The sequence below is a fragment of the Pelophylax lessonae genome (assembly GCF_965119305.1).
Source record: "Pelophylax lessonae genome assembly, chromosome: 1".
In the NCBI taxonomy this organism is placed as follows: Eukaryota; Metazoa; Chordata; class Amphibia; order Anura; family Ranidae; genus Pelophylax; species Pelophylax lessonae.
The window spans coordinates 310,615,629-310,632,776 of NC_138768.1; the positions used below are offsets into that span (position 1 = coordinate 310,615,629).

Genomic DNA, 17,148 nt, shown 5'->3' on the forward strand with positions numbered 1-17,148 from the left:
GGGGTCCTATCTGTCCGCCACAATGTCAAAGTCCTGCTAAAAATCGCTGATCGATGCCATTACTAGTAAAAAAATAAATAAAAATGACAAATCTTTCCCCTAGTTTGTAACTTTTGCGCAAACCAATCAAATTATGATTATTGGGATTTTTTTTTTTTTTTAACAAAAATATGTAGCAGAACACAAATTGGCCTAAAATTATGAAAAAATATGATTTTTCATTTTTTTTTGTGAATTGTTATATAGCAGAAAGTGAAAAATAGTTTTTTTTCCCCAGAATTGTCGCTCTTTTTTTGTTTATAGCCCAAAAAAATAAATAAAAAATCATACAGGTGATCAAATACCACCAAAAGAAAATTCTATTTGTGGGGGAAAAAAAATAGAGTTTTTGTAAGAACTTACCGTAAAACTCTTTTCTTTGAGCCCTCCGACAGTCGCAGACCCTCATACAGCCTTCACGAGTGGGTGATGGCACCCTCTGCAGGAGCAAGCTAGGCAGTTTTAAATGTTCATAAACTTTCTACACTTAAGCACACCTCCAGGGGGCCGTCTCTCAGCCATTATCCTGATCCAGTTACCACTGTCCTTCAGTTTTGTAGCAAGCAGTCCCGGAAGGCAATAACCCCAAGATACAAAAAAAAAAAAAAACAGAGGACCAGGGGCTGCGACTGTCGGAGGATTAAGAGAAAAGAGATAGGATCTCGGCCAACTTCCTTGGCCGCCCGGGCACTCTTGGTGCCCCCTTGGTGATTGATGTAAGCCACCGCCGTGGCGTTGTCCGTCTGTACCCGAACCGGGCAACCCTGAAGCCGAGTTGACCAACGGAACAGGCAGAGTTTGATAGCTTGGAGCTCCAAGATGTTTATCGTTTACTCCACCCCAACCCGACAGGCTGGCATCCGCGGTGAGCACCGTCCACAGCAAAGACCGGGAGGACTTGCCTTGTGTCAGAGTTGGTCACGGGAGCCACCACAAAACATCCGATCTTGTGAGGTAGCTCAGAGAAATCCTCCTGTCCAATGACTGAGGCGTTCTGTCCCAAATTGCAAGGATCTCTGCTTGCAGAGTTCTCGTGTGAAATTGAGCAAATGGGATGGCTTCGAAAGCCGAAACCATCAGACCCAGGGACCGCATACAGGCCCGTAGAGAGGAGAGATCGTTGTCCCTGAGGGACCTAACCTCGCTCTGCAGGGTCCGGAAGAAAGACTTTCGCCTGCGGAGTCCAGGACCATCCCCAGGTACAGGAGGCGAACCGAAGGAGCCAGTGCCAACTTCTAAAAGTTGATGGTCCACCCGAACTCCTGGAGCGTCTGAACCGTGACCGACAGATCGCTCGTCAAAGTTGCACACAAGCTCGACCTTAACAGGAGGTCGTCCACTTAACTGAGGAGCGCAATCCCCGTTAAACGCAGTAAAGCCAGCACTGGACCCAAAACCTTGGTGAATACCCTGGGAGCCGAAGCAAGACCGAAGGGCAACGCCACAAACTGGTAATGCTCCTCTGCCACCAGGAAGCGGAGATATAATCTAATCTAATGACCCTCGTAGATAGGGATGTGCAGATACGCATCCTTCAAGTGGATGGAGGCCAGAAGTCCCTCGGACTCAATGCCACCACCGACCTGATGAATTCCATCCGGAACTTCTGTACCCTCACAAAGCGGTTCAGAGACTTTAGGTCCAGAATCGGACGCACTTTGCCCTCTTTTCTGGGCACCGTGAACAGGTTGGAATAAAAACCGCGAAACCTGTCCCGTGAAGGCACTAGCACAATGACTCCTTGGGCGAGAAGATCTTGTAACGCCCCCATGAGATCTCTGAAACGATCGGAAGTCAGATGGAAATTTGATGGAAAGAATCTGTCTGCGGGGTGGGATCGAAACTCGATCTTGTACCCTGAACGAATCAGTTTGTGAACCCACCTGTCCTGAATTCTGAACAACCAGGGTTCCTGAAAACAACGCAGACGTCCCCACACCCCTGAAACGGGGTGAGGGCGTCCCTTCAGGAAGAGGTGGACTGGGCCGCCAAACCGGCCTTTGGCTTCCCGACCACAGCTTCTTGTGACCACCAGAGGTCTTGAAGGATTTTACTTTATCCTGTACCCCGAAGGCACGAAAGGACCCACGATGAGCTTTAAAAGAAGCCACCGCCTAGCGCGGGGGGGGGGGGGATTTTCCTTTAGAGGCTTGGGGCAAAAGGGTACTCTTACCTCCCATAAGCCCCTTGATCAATTCACGGAACACCTCCCAACCTGAGCGGGGGGTGCCGTCAGCCAGGAAGGATGCTAGCAACTTACGTGCGTTCCAGAGTTGAGACATCCCAGTGAAGAAGAGGCTCCGTAGGCTCGTCCCCAGCTCAAGGGGAACTGTCGTGGCGAGGCCAGGGCGCACCAATGACCTGCGACGCTCGGTGACAGGCTGGGACTCCATAAGGATCTATATTATCCAGTGCGAGGCCCAGTACTGCTGTTGCTTGTAGTCCTCCAGGCATTCCCTGACTAACTAGCGATAGTGAGTGAAATAAAAAAAAAAAAAAAAAAAAAAGCTATTGTCAAAGAAAAAAATCACTTTTTAAAAGAAAAAAAAGATAAAGAAACAGACACTAGGTCCCAGCAGCAGCCTACTCCTGACGCTAGGCAGCATAAAACTGAAGGACAGTGGTAAATGGATCAGGATGGCCCCCTGGAGGTGTGCTTAAGTGTAGAAAGTTTTTTATTAACATTTAAAACTGCCTAGCTTGCTCCTGCAGAGGGTGCCATTACCCACTCGTGAAGGCTGTATGAGTGGCTGCGACTGTCGGAGGACGTAAGAGAAAGGACAATTTTGAGTACAACGTCGCATTACCACGCAATTGCTTGTTAAAGTAACGCAGTGCCGAATCGCAAAAAATGGCCTGGTCATTAAGGGGGAAAATCTTTCGGTCCAGAAGTGGTTAAAAGGACATATGTATATTAGTACACTGTATTTATGACAATCTGCCACATTACAGTACACCTATAAAGCTCACAATGTGATACAAGGAGCAATAATCAGATGAGCAGTAGTAGCAGTATGTCTTTAGGGACGTCTCATTGGTAACTATAACTTTAAAGTTATTACACTTAAGGATCTCAAGACTTAATTCAAACTATTTAGGGACCCTCAAATGGGCTATTGCCATAAAAGTCTATATAAATGCAAAACCCCCTAAAGCAAGTCAAATGTAGATCAGGATTTCAACTGGAGGTCAGCTTAAGAGATAAAACTGGGGCTCAACCGCCTATTTTTACTGCTCCTAACCACGAGTGTAAACGAGCTCTTAAGTAGTTGTCAGTAGTCTCAATATCAGCAAACAATATTTGGAAGAACAAATGGTAATGTTAAAACACAAGCACCAGGTAGATTCACCCGTAGTGAATGTGTGGTAAATGTTATGTTTCATTGCTTTATAAAGCTACCCCTATGTTTTTTCCTATATATTAGCATTCCAATATTCTACTAAGCAAGGCACATCTGGTTTACTGACAAAAAAAAAAAACCCCATTAAAAAAGGGTCTCCCCGGTGTGATATAGCTGATAACCTAAAATATTCATAACCCTATGATAAAACATTGTGCTAACTTTAGCACACATTACAAAAAAAAAAAAAAAAAAAAGACACTATAAATAGGAACAACCATAAAGAAGATTTTAAGTAATGAACAATCTTCAGAACGGATTTTCTTTGATAGTCATTGAACAGTTCTAGCCCTAGCCAAGTAATTAGTACTTGGTACATAAAAGCTCGAAAGATAAGGAGGCTTTAAGAGTTATTTAGGTTAATATTTTACTGAGCAATTACAAACCATGTATTTGGTTTATGCGTAACATTAACAACGATACCCAAACAAACATACATAAATAAAACTAAGTTATTACCTGTTACCTTGATTTCCAGGAATTTTCCAGGATGGCCTTATGAGGAGAGTGGCTCCTCCCAACTAGCACAGGAAACAAAATCCACATTAGTTAAAAAAAAAAAAAAAAGACAGGCACTTGGCATGGTCCCCCAGTATTAAAAAACTGAAGGCCTAACATGTATACCACCTGATAACCATTACAAAATGATAGGATGGGAACAGTGCCATTCTGGAAGATTCCTGGAAATCAAGATAACCGGTAATAACTTTGTTTTCCCAACTCATCTTCCAGGATGGCCTTATGAGAGCAACATCATAAAAATAATACCTGTTTGGGAGGGACGACTGCCTGAAGGAATTTTCTCCCAAAAGCCTGGTCAATTGATGACAGAAGGTCCAGATGGTAGTGTCTTATGAAAGTCTGGAAACTTGACCAGGTGGCTGCTTTGCAGATCTGGATTGGGTAGCCCCTGCTTTCTCTGACAAGGAGATGGCTAAGGCTCTAGTGGAATGTGCTCCAAGCTTAGGTGGAGCTGGCAGTCTTGCTATGGAAAAGGCTTCCTCAATAGTGGATTTCATCCATCTCGCGATAGTGGTTTTTGAGGCGCCAAGTTCTTTCCTGGGGCCTGAACACCGCACAAACAGATTGGGTACCTTTCTCCATTCTTTGGTTCTTTCAACGTAGCATAACAGACATTTCCTGACATCCAATTTGTAAAAATGCTCTTTTAAATTGCTTGTCTGCAGAAAAATGGAATTACGTTGTCCTGTGACCTATGGAAATCAGTGGATACCGTAGGGAGGAACCCTGGGTCCAGGGACAGAATGACATTATCTGGAAAAATGGAACTGTAAGGTTCTGCTATTGATGAAGCTTAGAATTCACTCACTCGCCTGAAAGACACCAGGGCCACTAGGAGTAAGGTATTTTAAGTTAGGAGTTTTAAAGAGAGGCTCAAACGGTTATTTCATAAAACGCTGCAGTACTGCCGATAGGTCCCAAGGAGAAACCTCTTCTGCTGAGGAGGTCTCTTCCTTGAAACAGACTTGATGAACCTCTTTATTATAGTATGAGCCGCTAATCTTAGGTCTAGTAAACTGAATAATGCCTTCAGTGTAGGGTGTTGGGTGCAAGACCTAAATCTGTACCATCCTGTAAAAAAAATCCAGTACGGCTGGCATAATAGACTCGAAAATCCTGCGTTTTTCCTTCCTCCAGACGCAGAACTTTTTCCAAATTGTGGAGTAAATAAAATGTGGACTTTTTCCTACTTTCCAATATGGAGCAGTTCACTTTCTCTGACAGACCTTTGCTATTTAACAGCTCTCTCGGTAGCCAATGCTGTCAGAGAAAGACGGCTCACATGTGGGTGGCGCAATTTTCCTTGAACCAGCAAGTCCTCCCTTACTGGAAGCCTACAAGGGTTTGAGATCGTGAGGTTCTGGAGATCAGGAAAGCAGGTTCTCTTAAGCCAAAACGGGGCAATTACGATGACCTTTGCTTTTGTAGTTTGGATCTTCTGTAAGACTTTCGGAATGATCCTGAAAGGTAGAAATGAGTGTAAGAGCTTTCCTAAACAGGGGTGGGCGAACGCATCTAACCCTAAATTGCTTGAATCCCTGTGTATCAAGAAGAATTTCCTTACTTTTGCATTTTTTGAGGAAGCAAAAAGGCCCATCTCCGGATAACCCCCTTTTGAGTGATCAAGCTTTAACACTTCTTGGTTCAGACTCCATTCTGTATGGGAGATCTGTTCTCTACTCAGAAAATCTGCTAGCAAGTTTTCATTTCCCTTTGACGTGTACTGCTTCAAGGGAAAGGAAATACTCTTCTGCCCAGCAAAATATTATCCAGGATAGTTCCCTGAGGAATCCTGAACGGATGCCTACTTATTTGAGGACATAGGAAACCGCAGCGATATTGCACGAAAGGATTAATACATTGTTTTCCCCTTATGGTGGATGCGAAAGTGTGCAGAGCTTCTCAGATCGCCTTCAGTTCTCTCACGTTGGAAGACTTCTTGGCTCAAGACTGATCCAATTTCCCTTGCGCTGCCTGGTGGCCCATGTGGGCTCCCCAACCCCACGCACTTGCATCTGTTGAGATTCTTAATGGATCCACCTGTGCACAGCAACGTCCCAGAGACAGATTCCTTTTTAGCAGCCACCACTAAGAATTCCTTCACTGGACTCAGCAGTGTCACAAGATTGTTTAGTGATTGTTGGTGACAGTCTCATACTGATAACATGAACCTCTGAAGAGCTCTCATGTGAGTCTGGGCCCAAGTCATTGCCGGAATCGCTGCTATCATCAGTCTAACAATCTCATTATCTTTCTGATGAACGTTGTGGGGTTCAGTTGTTATGTTCAAAGGCCTTTCCAATTCCGTAGCAGTTTTTGCAAACAAGAGCCGGTCGTCTAGATACGGTGTTAATATCAAGATCCCTTCTGTCCTCAGGGTCTGTAATGCTTCTGCTAACACTTTTGTGAAGATTCTTCGGTGCAGAAGCTAGCCCATTAGGTAGAGCATTGAATTGGAAATAGATTATCTGATTTGGACCTTTTACTGCAAACCTGAGAAACATTTTTGAGCTATGATGGGAATGTGTAAATAAGCATCCTTCAGGTCATTTGTGGCCATGAATGTCCCCTGCATCAGTAGTTCTTTTGTCGTAAAGATGGCTTCCCTCTTGAATTTTTTGTATTTGACTGTTCTTTTGAACATTTTTAGGTGGTGGATAAGTCTGAATTTTCCTAAAGGTTTCTTCCTTCGAAAGATGTGGGAGTACAAACCCCCTCTCCTTTCCCTTTGAGATAGGAAGGATATGACTCCTTGTCCCATCGTTTCTTGGAGCAGTTTTGTCATGGCAGCTGCCATGTTAGCATTCTTCGGAAGCTGGGTTACTAAAAAAACATTCTGGGGGGATGATTGACTTTATCTAATAGCCTTATATCTAAGATGTATGCGTTGTTTGATGTGGCCTGCCACTGGGATAGGAAGGTCCCCAGTCTCCATCCTACACGGCAATGGGAGTCATTGCCCTTTTTTTTTTTAAGACTGCAAGGGATTAAACAGAAGTCCTCCTTTTCCCTTTGGTTTTTCATATTGCCATAGCTTGCTCGCTTTCTTTAGGTACCACTTTCCTAGAAGGATGAAACACTTGCTTGCATTCCTTTTTTTTTTTTTGGGGGGGACCGGAAAACTTTGCTTCCTGTCTGATGAACGTTCCAACACTGAATCTAGATCTTTATCAAAGACTAAATTTCCTTTGACTGACAGAGAACATAACTGCCTTGGAAGAGGCATCCCCTGCCTAAGTTTTCAACCAAGCAGCCCTCCTTGCTTGGTTAATAAAGAGCAGTGCATCTAGCCAAAAACCTGATGACTTCAGCTGAAACATCAGCGACATAAGCGACCGCTTTGTTAAGTACCACGAGGGAATCCAGAAGTTCCTCTTTAGGAGTATCATTTTCCAGCAAAATTTTGAACTGCCTCAAAGGTCCTGGCAACGCAGGTAGAAGTAATGGGAGGTTGGAAGTTTGCCGCTCCCGAGTCCCATGGCTTCCTTAGGCAGCCTTCGGCCTTCCGGGTCATGGCATCTTTAGGTGAATCTGTGTCTTCAAATGACAAGTCTGAATGCTTTGCCACCCTGGACAAAGCTGCATCCAGTCTTGGACACTTTTGCCGAGTCTTCCTCTTTAAAAAGGGAAACCTCCTTTTGAGGCTTGTGGGGAGAAAAACCCTCTTCTCGGGCACTTTCCATTCCTGCAAGATTTTGTCCTTCAATGCATGTACAGTGAAAGATCGAGTCTCTTTTTTATGTAACCCAGCATAAAGTTTGTCATCGATGGATCCTCTTCTCCCCTTCCAGCTCTAATAAGCGGAGCGCCTCTAAGTGCAATACGTTTAATGGAAGTAAAACATACAACAGGTGGTAACTCACTAGATGTGGATGAAGTAAAGGCACAAAAACAAACGTCCTGGGGTCAGGCTGTCCATGTAGCTAATGCCGAGAGAAAGGATGTTAAGAAGATCTGATCCGGTAGATGAAGCAGCGGGGAGATGCCGGCTCTGTCTTCCCCGGGACCGGACTCTCAAGGCAGGCGGGGACTCAGCTTCAGCCGTAGGACGTAAGCACGGTCAGGGGTGCACACGACGCGTTTCAGAGCGTGCGCCAAGCTCGTGGAGAGCGTGCGCGCTCTTTTTTCAAGTGTAGATGAATCTACACTTGAATCTACACTTGAAAAAAGAGCGCGCACGCTCTCCACGAGCTTGGCGCACGCTCTGAAACGCGTCGTGTGCACCCCTGACCGTGCTTACGTCCTACGGCTGAAGCTGAGTCCCCGCCTGCCTTGAGAGTCCGGTCCCGGGGAAGACAGAGCCGGCATCTCCCCGCTGCTTCATCTACCGGATCAGATCTTCTTAACATCCTTTCTCTCGGCATTAGCTACATGGACAGCCTGACCCCAGGACGTTTGTTTTTGTGCCTTTACTTCATCCACATCTAGTGAGTTACCACCTGTTGTATGTTTTACTTCCATTAAACGTATTGCACTTAGAGGCGCTCCGCTTGTTTTTTTGTTTCATCCGTTTGACAGATTGACTTCCTGTGCAGCAGAGCTGGCCCTTCGTGCAGACCTTCATCTCATTTCCTCATTACATGGACTTCACCCCAGCCTATTGTCATATAGGTATCTGTGTTATATATTGTTTTCTGTTTTTATTCATTTTATGATTTTGCCTGCACACTAGCTGTTTCCCAGTGCTTCAGAGCGCCAGCTTCTTTGTTTATTTCTTCCTTCCAGCTCTAATGTATGATAAAATTAATTTTAGGAGCTCCTCTGTCTTATCGGAAGAAAAAGGGGATTTCTGAACTCGACTACCTTTCTCTTTTACTGGAGTTCCCCCTCCACAGGACTAGATTCCCTGCTGGATCGTTCTTCCATCTCCTCCAGCACCCCTAGATCTCCCTCTGCAGCTGCAGGGGTGGGAATGGGAGTTGCTAAGCTAGAACTGGAAGTACTAGGTATAGCAGTATCTAGGGGTCCTGAATCTTGGAGAGTTTCTGAAGGATTCAAACCTTTTAACATTTCAGTCTTCATGGTATCTAGAAACTTCATGAACATAGAGCTACTTTCTTTCTTGGCTAAGCCATCTATGCATTCCAGGCATAAAGTTTTTTTCCATGAGGACGACAACTTGTGTTTACACGAGGCACATCTCTATTTAGGGACCTCAGCAGGCTCTGCTCCATTCTTATATTCACTGCTCTTCCCCTGGGGAGGCACAAACGAAAAAAAGGAGCCAATTCAGGGAGAGCTGCCAGGCGTAAGGAAGAAAAAAGAAAGGAAAAAGGGACACCCATGTTTGACTCCCTGACCTCTCCAACAAATAAGTAACTAAAAACACCCCACTTAGTGCTCCACCGAGCTGCAGATAAGGATAAGATGATGCACAGTCATCACTTTCTTACCTTAGGGCTTGGATCCTCCTCTGTCCCCCGACTCTCTTCATGCAGTGGGCATTCCCCCTCCATCCTGCTGGGACATAATGGACTCCATTCCAGCTTCTGCCCCATCCAATATGGCTGCTTGGCGTACCCGCCGCATCACTTCCGCCGGAAGTACAGCACTAGCCCAGACCGGAAGTGACATCAGCACTCCATCCCCAGCCTCAAAACCACCAGGAAGCCATGCCTGGCTTCACATTAACACATGGGGGAAGCTACTGGGAAGTGCACTGCACTAAATCCACAGGGAGGAGGGTTAGCCTCCTACAATGGCTGCCCTCAGGACTTACCAAAAAACACAGGGGAGAGAGGGTCTGATAGATAATGAGAAAACAAATTAGTGATCCTGTCTTGCTGGAGGAAACGCAATAAATAAGGGACCATGCATAGTGCCTGTCTTTTTATCCTAATGTGGAATTTTGTTTCCTGTGCTAGGTGGGAGGAAGCACTCTCATAAGGCCGTCCTGGAAGATGACTTTGGAAAATATAATCAACTAAATTAAACACAGCATTCATTATTTCTGTATAATATGAGAAATGGCAGGGCAGCAAAGCTGTGCAAACAAAGCCTAACACTCCGTATTAACATTTAACTTTGTCTGCTCTCTTAGGAGAACTGCCTGGGCTAATATTATATCAACTTAAGTGCTTTCCCTAATGCAGCTCCAAGATGTGGCAAGTCCCAGAACCTTGTAGCTCCACAGATGTGCATGAGTCCACCACTGCTTAAAATAAAAACCCATTTTAATTCTTTGTTTCGTGCAATTCTATACCTGCCTAGTTTAAGTTTCCACATTTAAAGCTCAACATCTGGCTCTGCGCACAACGTGACCACAATAAAAAACACTCTGCTAATGTAAAAAGGGAGCAAGGACTTTTGCTCTACCACTCTGTTGGGGATCATGATGATTTATAGGCTTTTTCGTTAGTTATGCCTAGCATAAATTTTCCAGTGCTTTCCCACGTCTGTCAAGCTGCAGGTGCGGTATGCAGCCTGCCATGCAAGTTGATGGCTGTACGCGACTTTACTTTTGTAAATAAATACAGAGGTTTCCTTGCATCAGCATTTACCTGTAAATGCGTGTCCCATTTCCCAAACACGGAAGGTGGTACGTGGCACCTACAGTTCCCCAGGTATGAAAAAGCAACATGAATTTACCTTAAGCAATGAATTTACCTTATGTCTGTTATATGGGGAAAAAATAAAAGTTGTTGATAAAAAGGTGAGCACCTGCTGCCGAGAAACGAGGCATAAGGCAAGTAAGAGTTCTTTTTGCTAGTTTCCTAGTTACAAAACAAGCATTTAACCCTTGCAGTGTAAGTGCAAGGGTAGTTTCTTCAGTTCCTCAAAGATCAGCTTTAACATTACAGTTCAGCCACAGACTATTCAATTAGCGCCACCTAGTGCTCAAAAAAGATAACGTTCTACATAAAAAAAAAAGTCCCCCCCCCCCCCCCATTATGCTGTACTTCACTGCCCAAAGACAGCTTCAAAGGTAACATATCCGTGGCTAATGTTGCACTTGTGACTGAATGACGGAATTCCCAAACAAGACTGATTTTTCTTCTTTATACCAACTCACCTTGCGCAATGAACGGGAAGCAATGACATAATTGAGAAATTCTACAGAAAGCCTACGACAAAGCTGTATTGTCTGCACATGGCATTTGCCAGTCCGCCTGAAGGTAGAAAAAAGGAAGCACATGGAAAGAGAATCGTCTAGGTCTCTGAGGGCATCAATAAAGGTTGGATACCTAGGGGAAAAAAAAAAAAAAAAGGCTTGTGTGATCCAGGCAGGTTATTAAAGCACGTATATTACGGTTATGAGGTTATGGTATACACACATACACCTGCCAGATATATTCCACCAAACAAATAAATTGTGGGATGAGGGAACTGCTTTTTAGATCAAACAGAGGAATCTGAAGCATTGGACAAGCCTTTAGTAAATGGATCTCCAATATCAAGACAAGGAAAGGTTAAAAACAACAAAAATGGCAAGGGCAGGGGCTGGGATCTCAGCATTAAATGCTTTTGGTGTGGAAACTGAATTCCATTGATACAGAGGTTCAGATTGCCAGATGAAAGGATTATGCAGCAGTATAGGGAGTGCGAGAAACATTAAGTAACTCCAATAAGGGATTAAACGAACTACTTCAAGGCCAGGCCACTTCACAGCCTTTCTGCCCAGGCAATTTTTCAGATGTCAGCACTGTCACAATTTGAATGACAATTACTTGGTTATGCAACATAGTACCCAAATACATTTTATATAATTTTTTTTTTTCCCAAAAAATTTTATTTTATTAAGGAAAAGGCAAGTCCAAACCGGTAAAACAATCGTGCATAAACAGCAATACATCCAAAAACATAATATCAAAACATGTTGAGTCAGTAAGACATTACTGGAATTACACAAACTCAAATGAAACGTTATCCTTGTCGTTTAAATATGGATAGACAACATCTACAAACATTTTCTTGGAGGTAAACCACTCTTAAAGAGGTGTGGAGTCACCCACTCCTTTAACTATTTTATGTAGAAACAGAGAGAGTAAAGAAGAAAGTAGAGAAAGTTAGAGAGCGAGCGAAAGAGGGAAAAAAAAAAACAAAAAAGTGTGGGGGGGGGGGGAGAAGGGAAGGGAGGGGAAAGGGAAAGGGGGGAGGGGTAGGAGTTGCAGTGAGAGGTGACATCCTGGGCCATGAATCAATAAAGATCATATTCAGGGGGGAGGAAAGTCAGCAATGTGTGAGAGCTGGCAATTATATAATTTTTTAAAAACAGATAGAGTGCTCTTTCGGTAGTATTTAATTACTGTTTTTTTGCTATAAGAAATGAAAAATAGACCGAAAGTGAAAAAAGTTTATTAGTTTTGGTTATAAAACTTTGCAAAAAAATCTTTCTTCTCAAATTTAGGCCAAATGTATTCTGCTACAATGCTTTGGTTAAAAAAAATTGGTGTATATTACTTAGTGTTAAATTTGTAGAGTCTACAAACTATGATATATGTACAGATATTTCTAACACACGGTGTACACCTACGGAGCATTACATATGTGGATACCACACGTGAGACATATATAAAAAAATATATAAAAGTGATTTTTGACTTACCGTAAAATCCATGTCTCTGATGTTCATAGACGGACACAGCTCCTGATTTTTCTTAGCCATTGGGTTATACTGCCCCCTACAGGAGTAGGACACTATGCAGGAAAAAGCTTGACTATGCCTATGGGCAGTTCCAGGGGGTATACACCCACTCTCAGCTATAGGCACTCAATATTGTTACAAGCAGTGTCAGAAGAAAGCCAACTCCATAGAGGGTTGAGTGCTGTGTCCATCAATGAACATCAGAGAAATGGATTTTTACGGTAAGTAAACAATCCAATTTTCTCTTTCGTTCACTGTCGGACATAGCTCCTGATTCTTCTTAACCATTGGGACGTCCCAAAGCTGTGTTAAACATGAGGGGTGGGAAAAAGCTGAAAAAATTCCCAAGGCTAACCCTAGCCAGCCAGGTAACAGAGCTTAACTCTCAAAGAGGACCGGGTCATCTAAACAGCAGCCAGCAAAACCTTGCGGCCAAAAGAAGCATCCACAGATGCCAACACAACCACTTTACAAAAAACGTTGTAAAAGTGTGCACCGATGACCAGGTGGCCAAAATGCAAAACCTGCGTCACTGACGCTTGAAGACGGAAGCCCCGGAGACACCAAGCACCCTAGTAGATTGCAGCTATACAGGGAAAGGAGGAACCTGACCCCTGATGCAATAGGCCTGAACCACCGTCTGGCTGATCGATCTGGAAATGGTCGCAGAAGCGGACAAACCCTTTGTGAGGTCCGTCCGTGAGCGCAAATAGGAGTCCGACTTCCTAAAAAAGACTCCACAGCTGCCAGGTACACCCTAATTGCCCAAGCCACATCTAAGACATGAAAGGCAATTTCCTTCAGATGTTTAGGCCTGGGACACAGGGAAGGCAACACAATGTCTTCACATGACAGTCAGAGACCACCTTAGGAAGGAATGATGGACAGAGGCAAAGCACAACCTTATTCTTGTTAAACACCATAAGGTGAACGACAGGATAACACCGCCAGTTCCGACACCCTGCATGCAGAGGTGATAGCCACCAAAGAAGGCCACCTTCTGGGGCAACCTAAGCAGGGAAACCTCCCAAATATTTTCAAAGAGAAGCTTCAGTAGAACTGAAAACACCACATTAAGATTCCAGGGCAGCAACAGAGCCCGCACTGAAGGAACCAAATGTCGGACACCCTAAAGTAAAGGTACGCACCAGGGAGTGGGTGGCTAAGGTTGTTGGAAAAAAGACCACCAAAACCAGATACCTGGCCTTTGATGGTACTAAAGGGCAATTTTTGTTCAACCCCCTGTTGAAGGAAGGTTAAAATCCTATACCCCGAGAAGGAGCGAGGACGAACCCCAAGAGACTCACACCACGCAATGTACAGTGCCTTGCAAAAGTATTCACCCCACTTGGCATTTTACGTGTTTTGTTGCCTCACGTGGAATTGACATGGATGGTTTAAAGATGTGCATCATTTAATTTATAGAACATGCCCACAACTTAAGATTTTCTTTTTTTTTTATGGTGAAGCAAACAAAAGGACAAAATAACAGAAAAAGTCAATGTGCATAACTATTCACCCCCCTAAAGTCAATACTTTGTAGAGCCCCTTTTTGCGGCAATCACAGCTCCAAGTCGCTTTGGATAAGTCTGTATGAGCTTGCCACATCTTGTTACTAGGATTTTTGTCCATTCCTCCTCGCAAAACTGCTTCAGCTCCTTCAAGTAGGATGGTTTGTGCTTGTGAACAGCAATCTTTAAGTCTGACCACAGATTTTCTATTGGATTGAGGACTGGGCTTTGACTAGACCATTCCAACACATTTACATGTTTCCCCTTAAACCACTCAGGTGTTGCTGTAGCAGTGTGTTTGGGGTCATTGTCCTGCTGGAAGGTGAACCTCCGTCCTAGCCTCAAATCACACTCAGAGTGGTACAGGTTTTGCTCAAGAATATCCCGTATTTAGCACAATCCATCTTTCCCTCAACTTTGACCAGTTTCCCAGTCCCGGCTGCTCAAAAACATCCCCACAGCATGCAGCTGCCACCACAATGTTTCACTGTGGGGATGGTGTTCTTTGGGTGATATGATGTTTTGGGTTTGCACCAGACATAGCGTTTTCTTTGATGGCCGAAAAGTTCAATTTTAGTCTCATCAGACCAGAGCACCTTCATCCATACATTTTGGGAGTCTCCCAAATGCCTTTTTGCAAACTCAAAACTTGCCATTTTGTTTTTTGCTGAAAGTAATGGCTTTCTTCTGGCCACTCTGCCATAAAGCCCAACTCTATGGAGCGTACGGCTTATTGTCGTCCTATGTACAGATACTCCAGTCTCTGCTGTGGAACTCTGCAGCTCTTCCAGGGTTACTTTAGGTCTCTGTGCTGCCTCTCTAAATAATGCCTTCCTTGCCCACTCCGTGAGTTTTGGTGGGCGGCCGTCTCTTGGCAGGTTTGCTGTTGTGCCATGTTCTTTCCATTTGGTTATGATAGATTTGATGGTGCTCCTGGGGATCATCAAAGATTTGGATATAACCTAACCCTGACTTGTACTTCTCAACAACATTGTCCCTTACTTGTTTGGAGAGTTCCTTGGTCTTCAAGGCTGTGTTTGGTTAGTGGTGCCTCTTGCTTAGGTGTTGCAGCCTCTGGGGGCCTTTAAAAAAAAAGTGTGTATATGTAATGACAGATCATGTGACACTTAGATTGCACACAGGTGGACATCATTTCACTAATTATGTGACTTCTGAAGGTAATTGGATGCATCAGAGCTTTTTATGGGTTTCATAACAAAGGGGGTGAATACATACGCACATGCCAATTTTTTTCGATTTCTAAAAAAATAATTTTTACGTATTAGGGGTGTTGAATTTAATCGTAGCATCGATACATCGCGATTCAGCCACCTGCGATTCAACATTGATGCTGCGACCGGCTTAATCAATGTGCTAATGACGTCCTGTAGCGCCGCTCCCCCCCCTCCTCCGCACAGCGATGGCGCTTAGAAATCTGTGTGTGGTCATTAGCCGCTCCCTCTTTTCCCACTTACGTCATCCCCAGCTGCCCAGTGTCGCTGCAGCAGACACGAGGAGTGAGAGTCCCTGACTCTCGGATAGAGATGAGCTCCGGCGTGTTTGAGTTTCCATGTGCCTGATCCCGCCAGTAAGCAGACACTGCACTCCGCTAATCACAGGCAGTGAGACACTTCCCAATCAGCAGCTGCACAGATCAGGAAATGTCACTGCCTGTGATTAGCGGAGTGCAGTGTCGGCTTCCTGGCACGTAAGGACTGTCATCCCTACTCTCGGACAGTCTTCTGCGGGAGACCTGAGTGTCCGAACGAACATCCCCGGCTCCCACATGCACGCTGGTCCTCCTCCCCCCGTGAGTGTCTGTCCTGACCGTCCTCCAGCGAGTGTCCTCCGTCCTCCAGCGAGTGCCCAGTGTCCACTGTCCTCCTCTGTGAAAGAGGGAGACTCCCGAGTGAGCGTCTCGGACCCCAGCTCTCAGTCCTCCTTGGCTCAGGCGTCTGCAATCTGCAGTGACTCTGTCATCATCACTCATCACTGATCAGGTACTAGTCTAAGTCTTCAAATACTATTACAAAGGTTGTAGAACACACGACACTGTCAGAGGGAATAATGAAGATGTTCGAGAAGCAGACTTTTACTGCTTACGTTGCTCAGATGTTGCGATAATTTGCACATGCACAAATGCACAGTAGTCATCATTTGTTTAAACACTGACAGTATATTCTGCATCAGTTAATTTATGTGCAAATTATAAATCGACCTTTACAATAAAGTGATTGCGTGTGCAATGTGCATGAGTCAGTGATGAGCAAAACGATAAATAATGAAAAAAGGTAATGAACTATTCATAGTCATAAACCAAACCATAATTAAACCAAGCCATAATTAATGAAATGGCATACGTTTGGGGACATTTGTTTTGTTGTAGCGGTTTGTGTCCTTTGTATCTATAATATATTCGAATATCTATTATTATTTCATTAATTATGGTTTATGTCTTCGTGATAGATTCAAAAAATACTTAATTGATACCTTTTTTTGTATGATTTATGGTTTTGCTCATCACTGACATGCATACACAGTTGCGCACGGATTGTACGGTCACTTTATTGTGAGCCTCTGAAGCAAATTTCTCCATTAAATTAGCACAGACTGATGTTTGATGTTCAGATGTTGCAATATGCAGGGAAGTGTCCTTTTAAGAGCAGATGAAAATAAAAATAGTTTTTCAATTTCAGACTGCTTGAATTTTTTTATGAAAACCATGGGCAGTAATCGTGATGCATCGCGGAATCGAAGACATCATAATCGTAATCTAAACGAATCGTGAGATCAGTGAAGATGCGCACCCCTATTATGTATATATTTTCCAATTTCACTTTAACTTAGACTATTGTGTTCTGATCCATCACATAAAATTCAGATTAACAAAACATTGAACTTAAGGCTGGAATGTAACAAAATAGGTAAAAAGTCAAGGGTGGTGAATACGTGTAGGAATCACCGATTTAAACAAACCTCCACACCTCAGCACCTGGTGTTCAATAGCCAAGCCGTTAAAGCCGGCGACTGTAAAGCAGGAAGAAAGGTTGGTTCTTGGGACAGCAGATCCTCCCTGAGAGGAAGTCCCTAA

The 17,148-nt window shown here is 44.1% G+C and overlaps 1 protein-coding gene across 1 annotated transcript in view; it reads right to left on the reverse strand.

Annotated features, from left to right (window-relative positions):
- The window catches only part of PES1 (pescadillo ribosomal biogenesis factor 1), a 207,981-nt gene that overhangs the window by 51,410 nt on the left and 139,423 nt on the right, over nt 1-17,148 (reverse strand). The window contains exon 8 of the mRNA XM_082256075.1: nt 10,975-11,146. Within this exon, the coding sequence (XP_082112201.1) occupies nt 10,975-11,146 (172 nt within the window). The remainder of the gene's footprint in view (nt 1-10,974; nt 11,147-17,148) is intronic.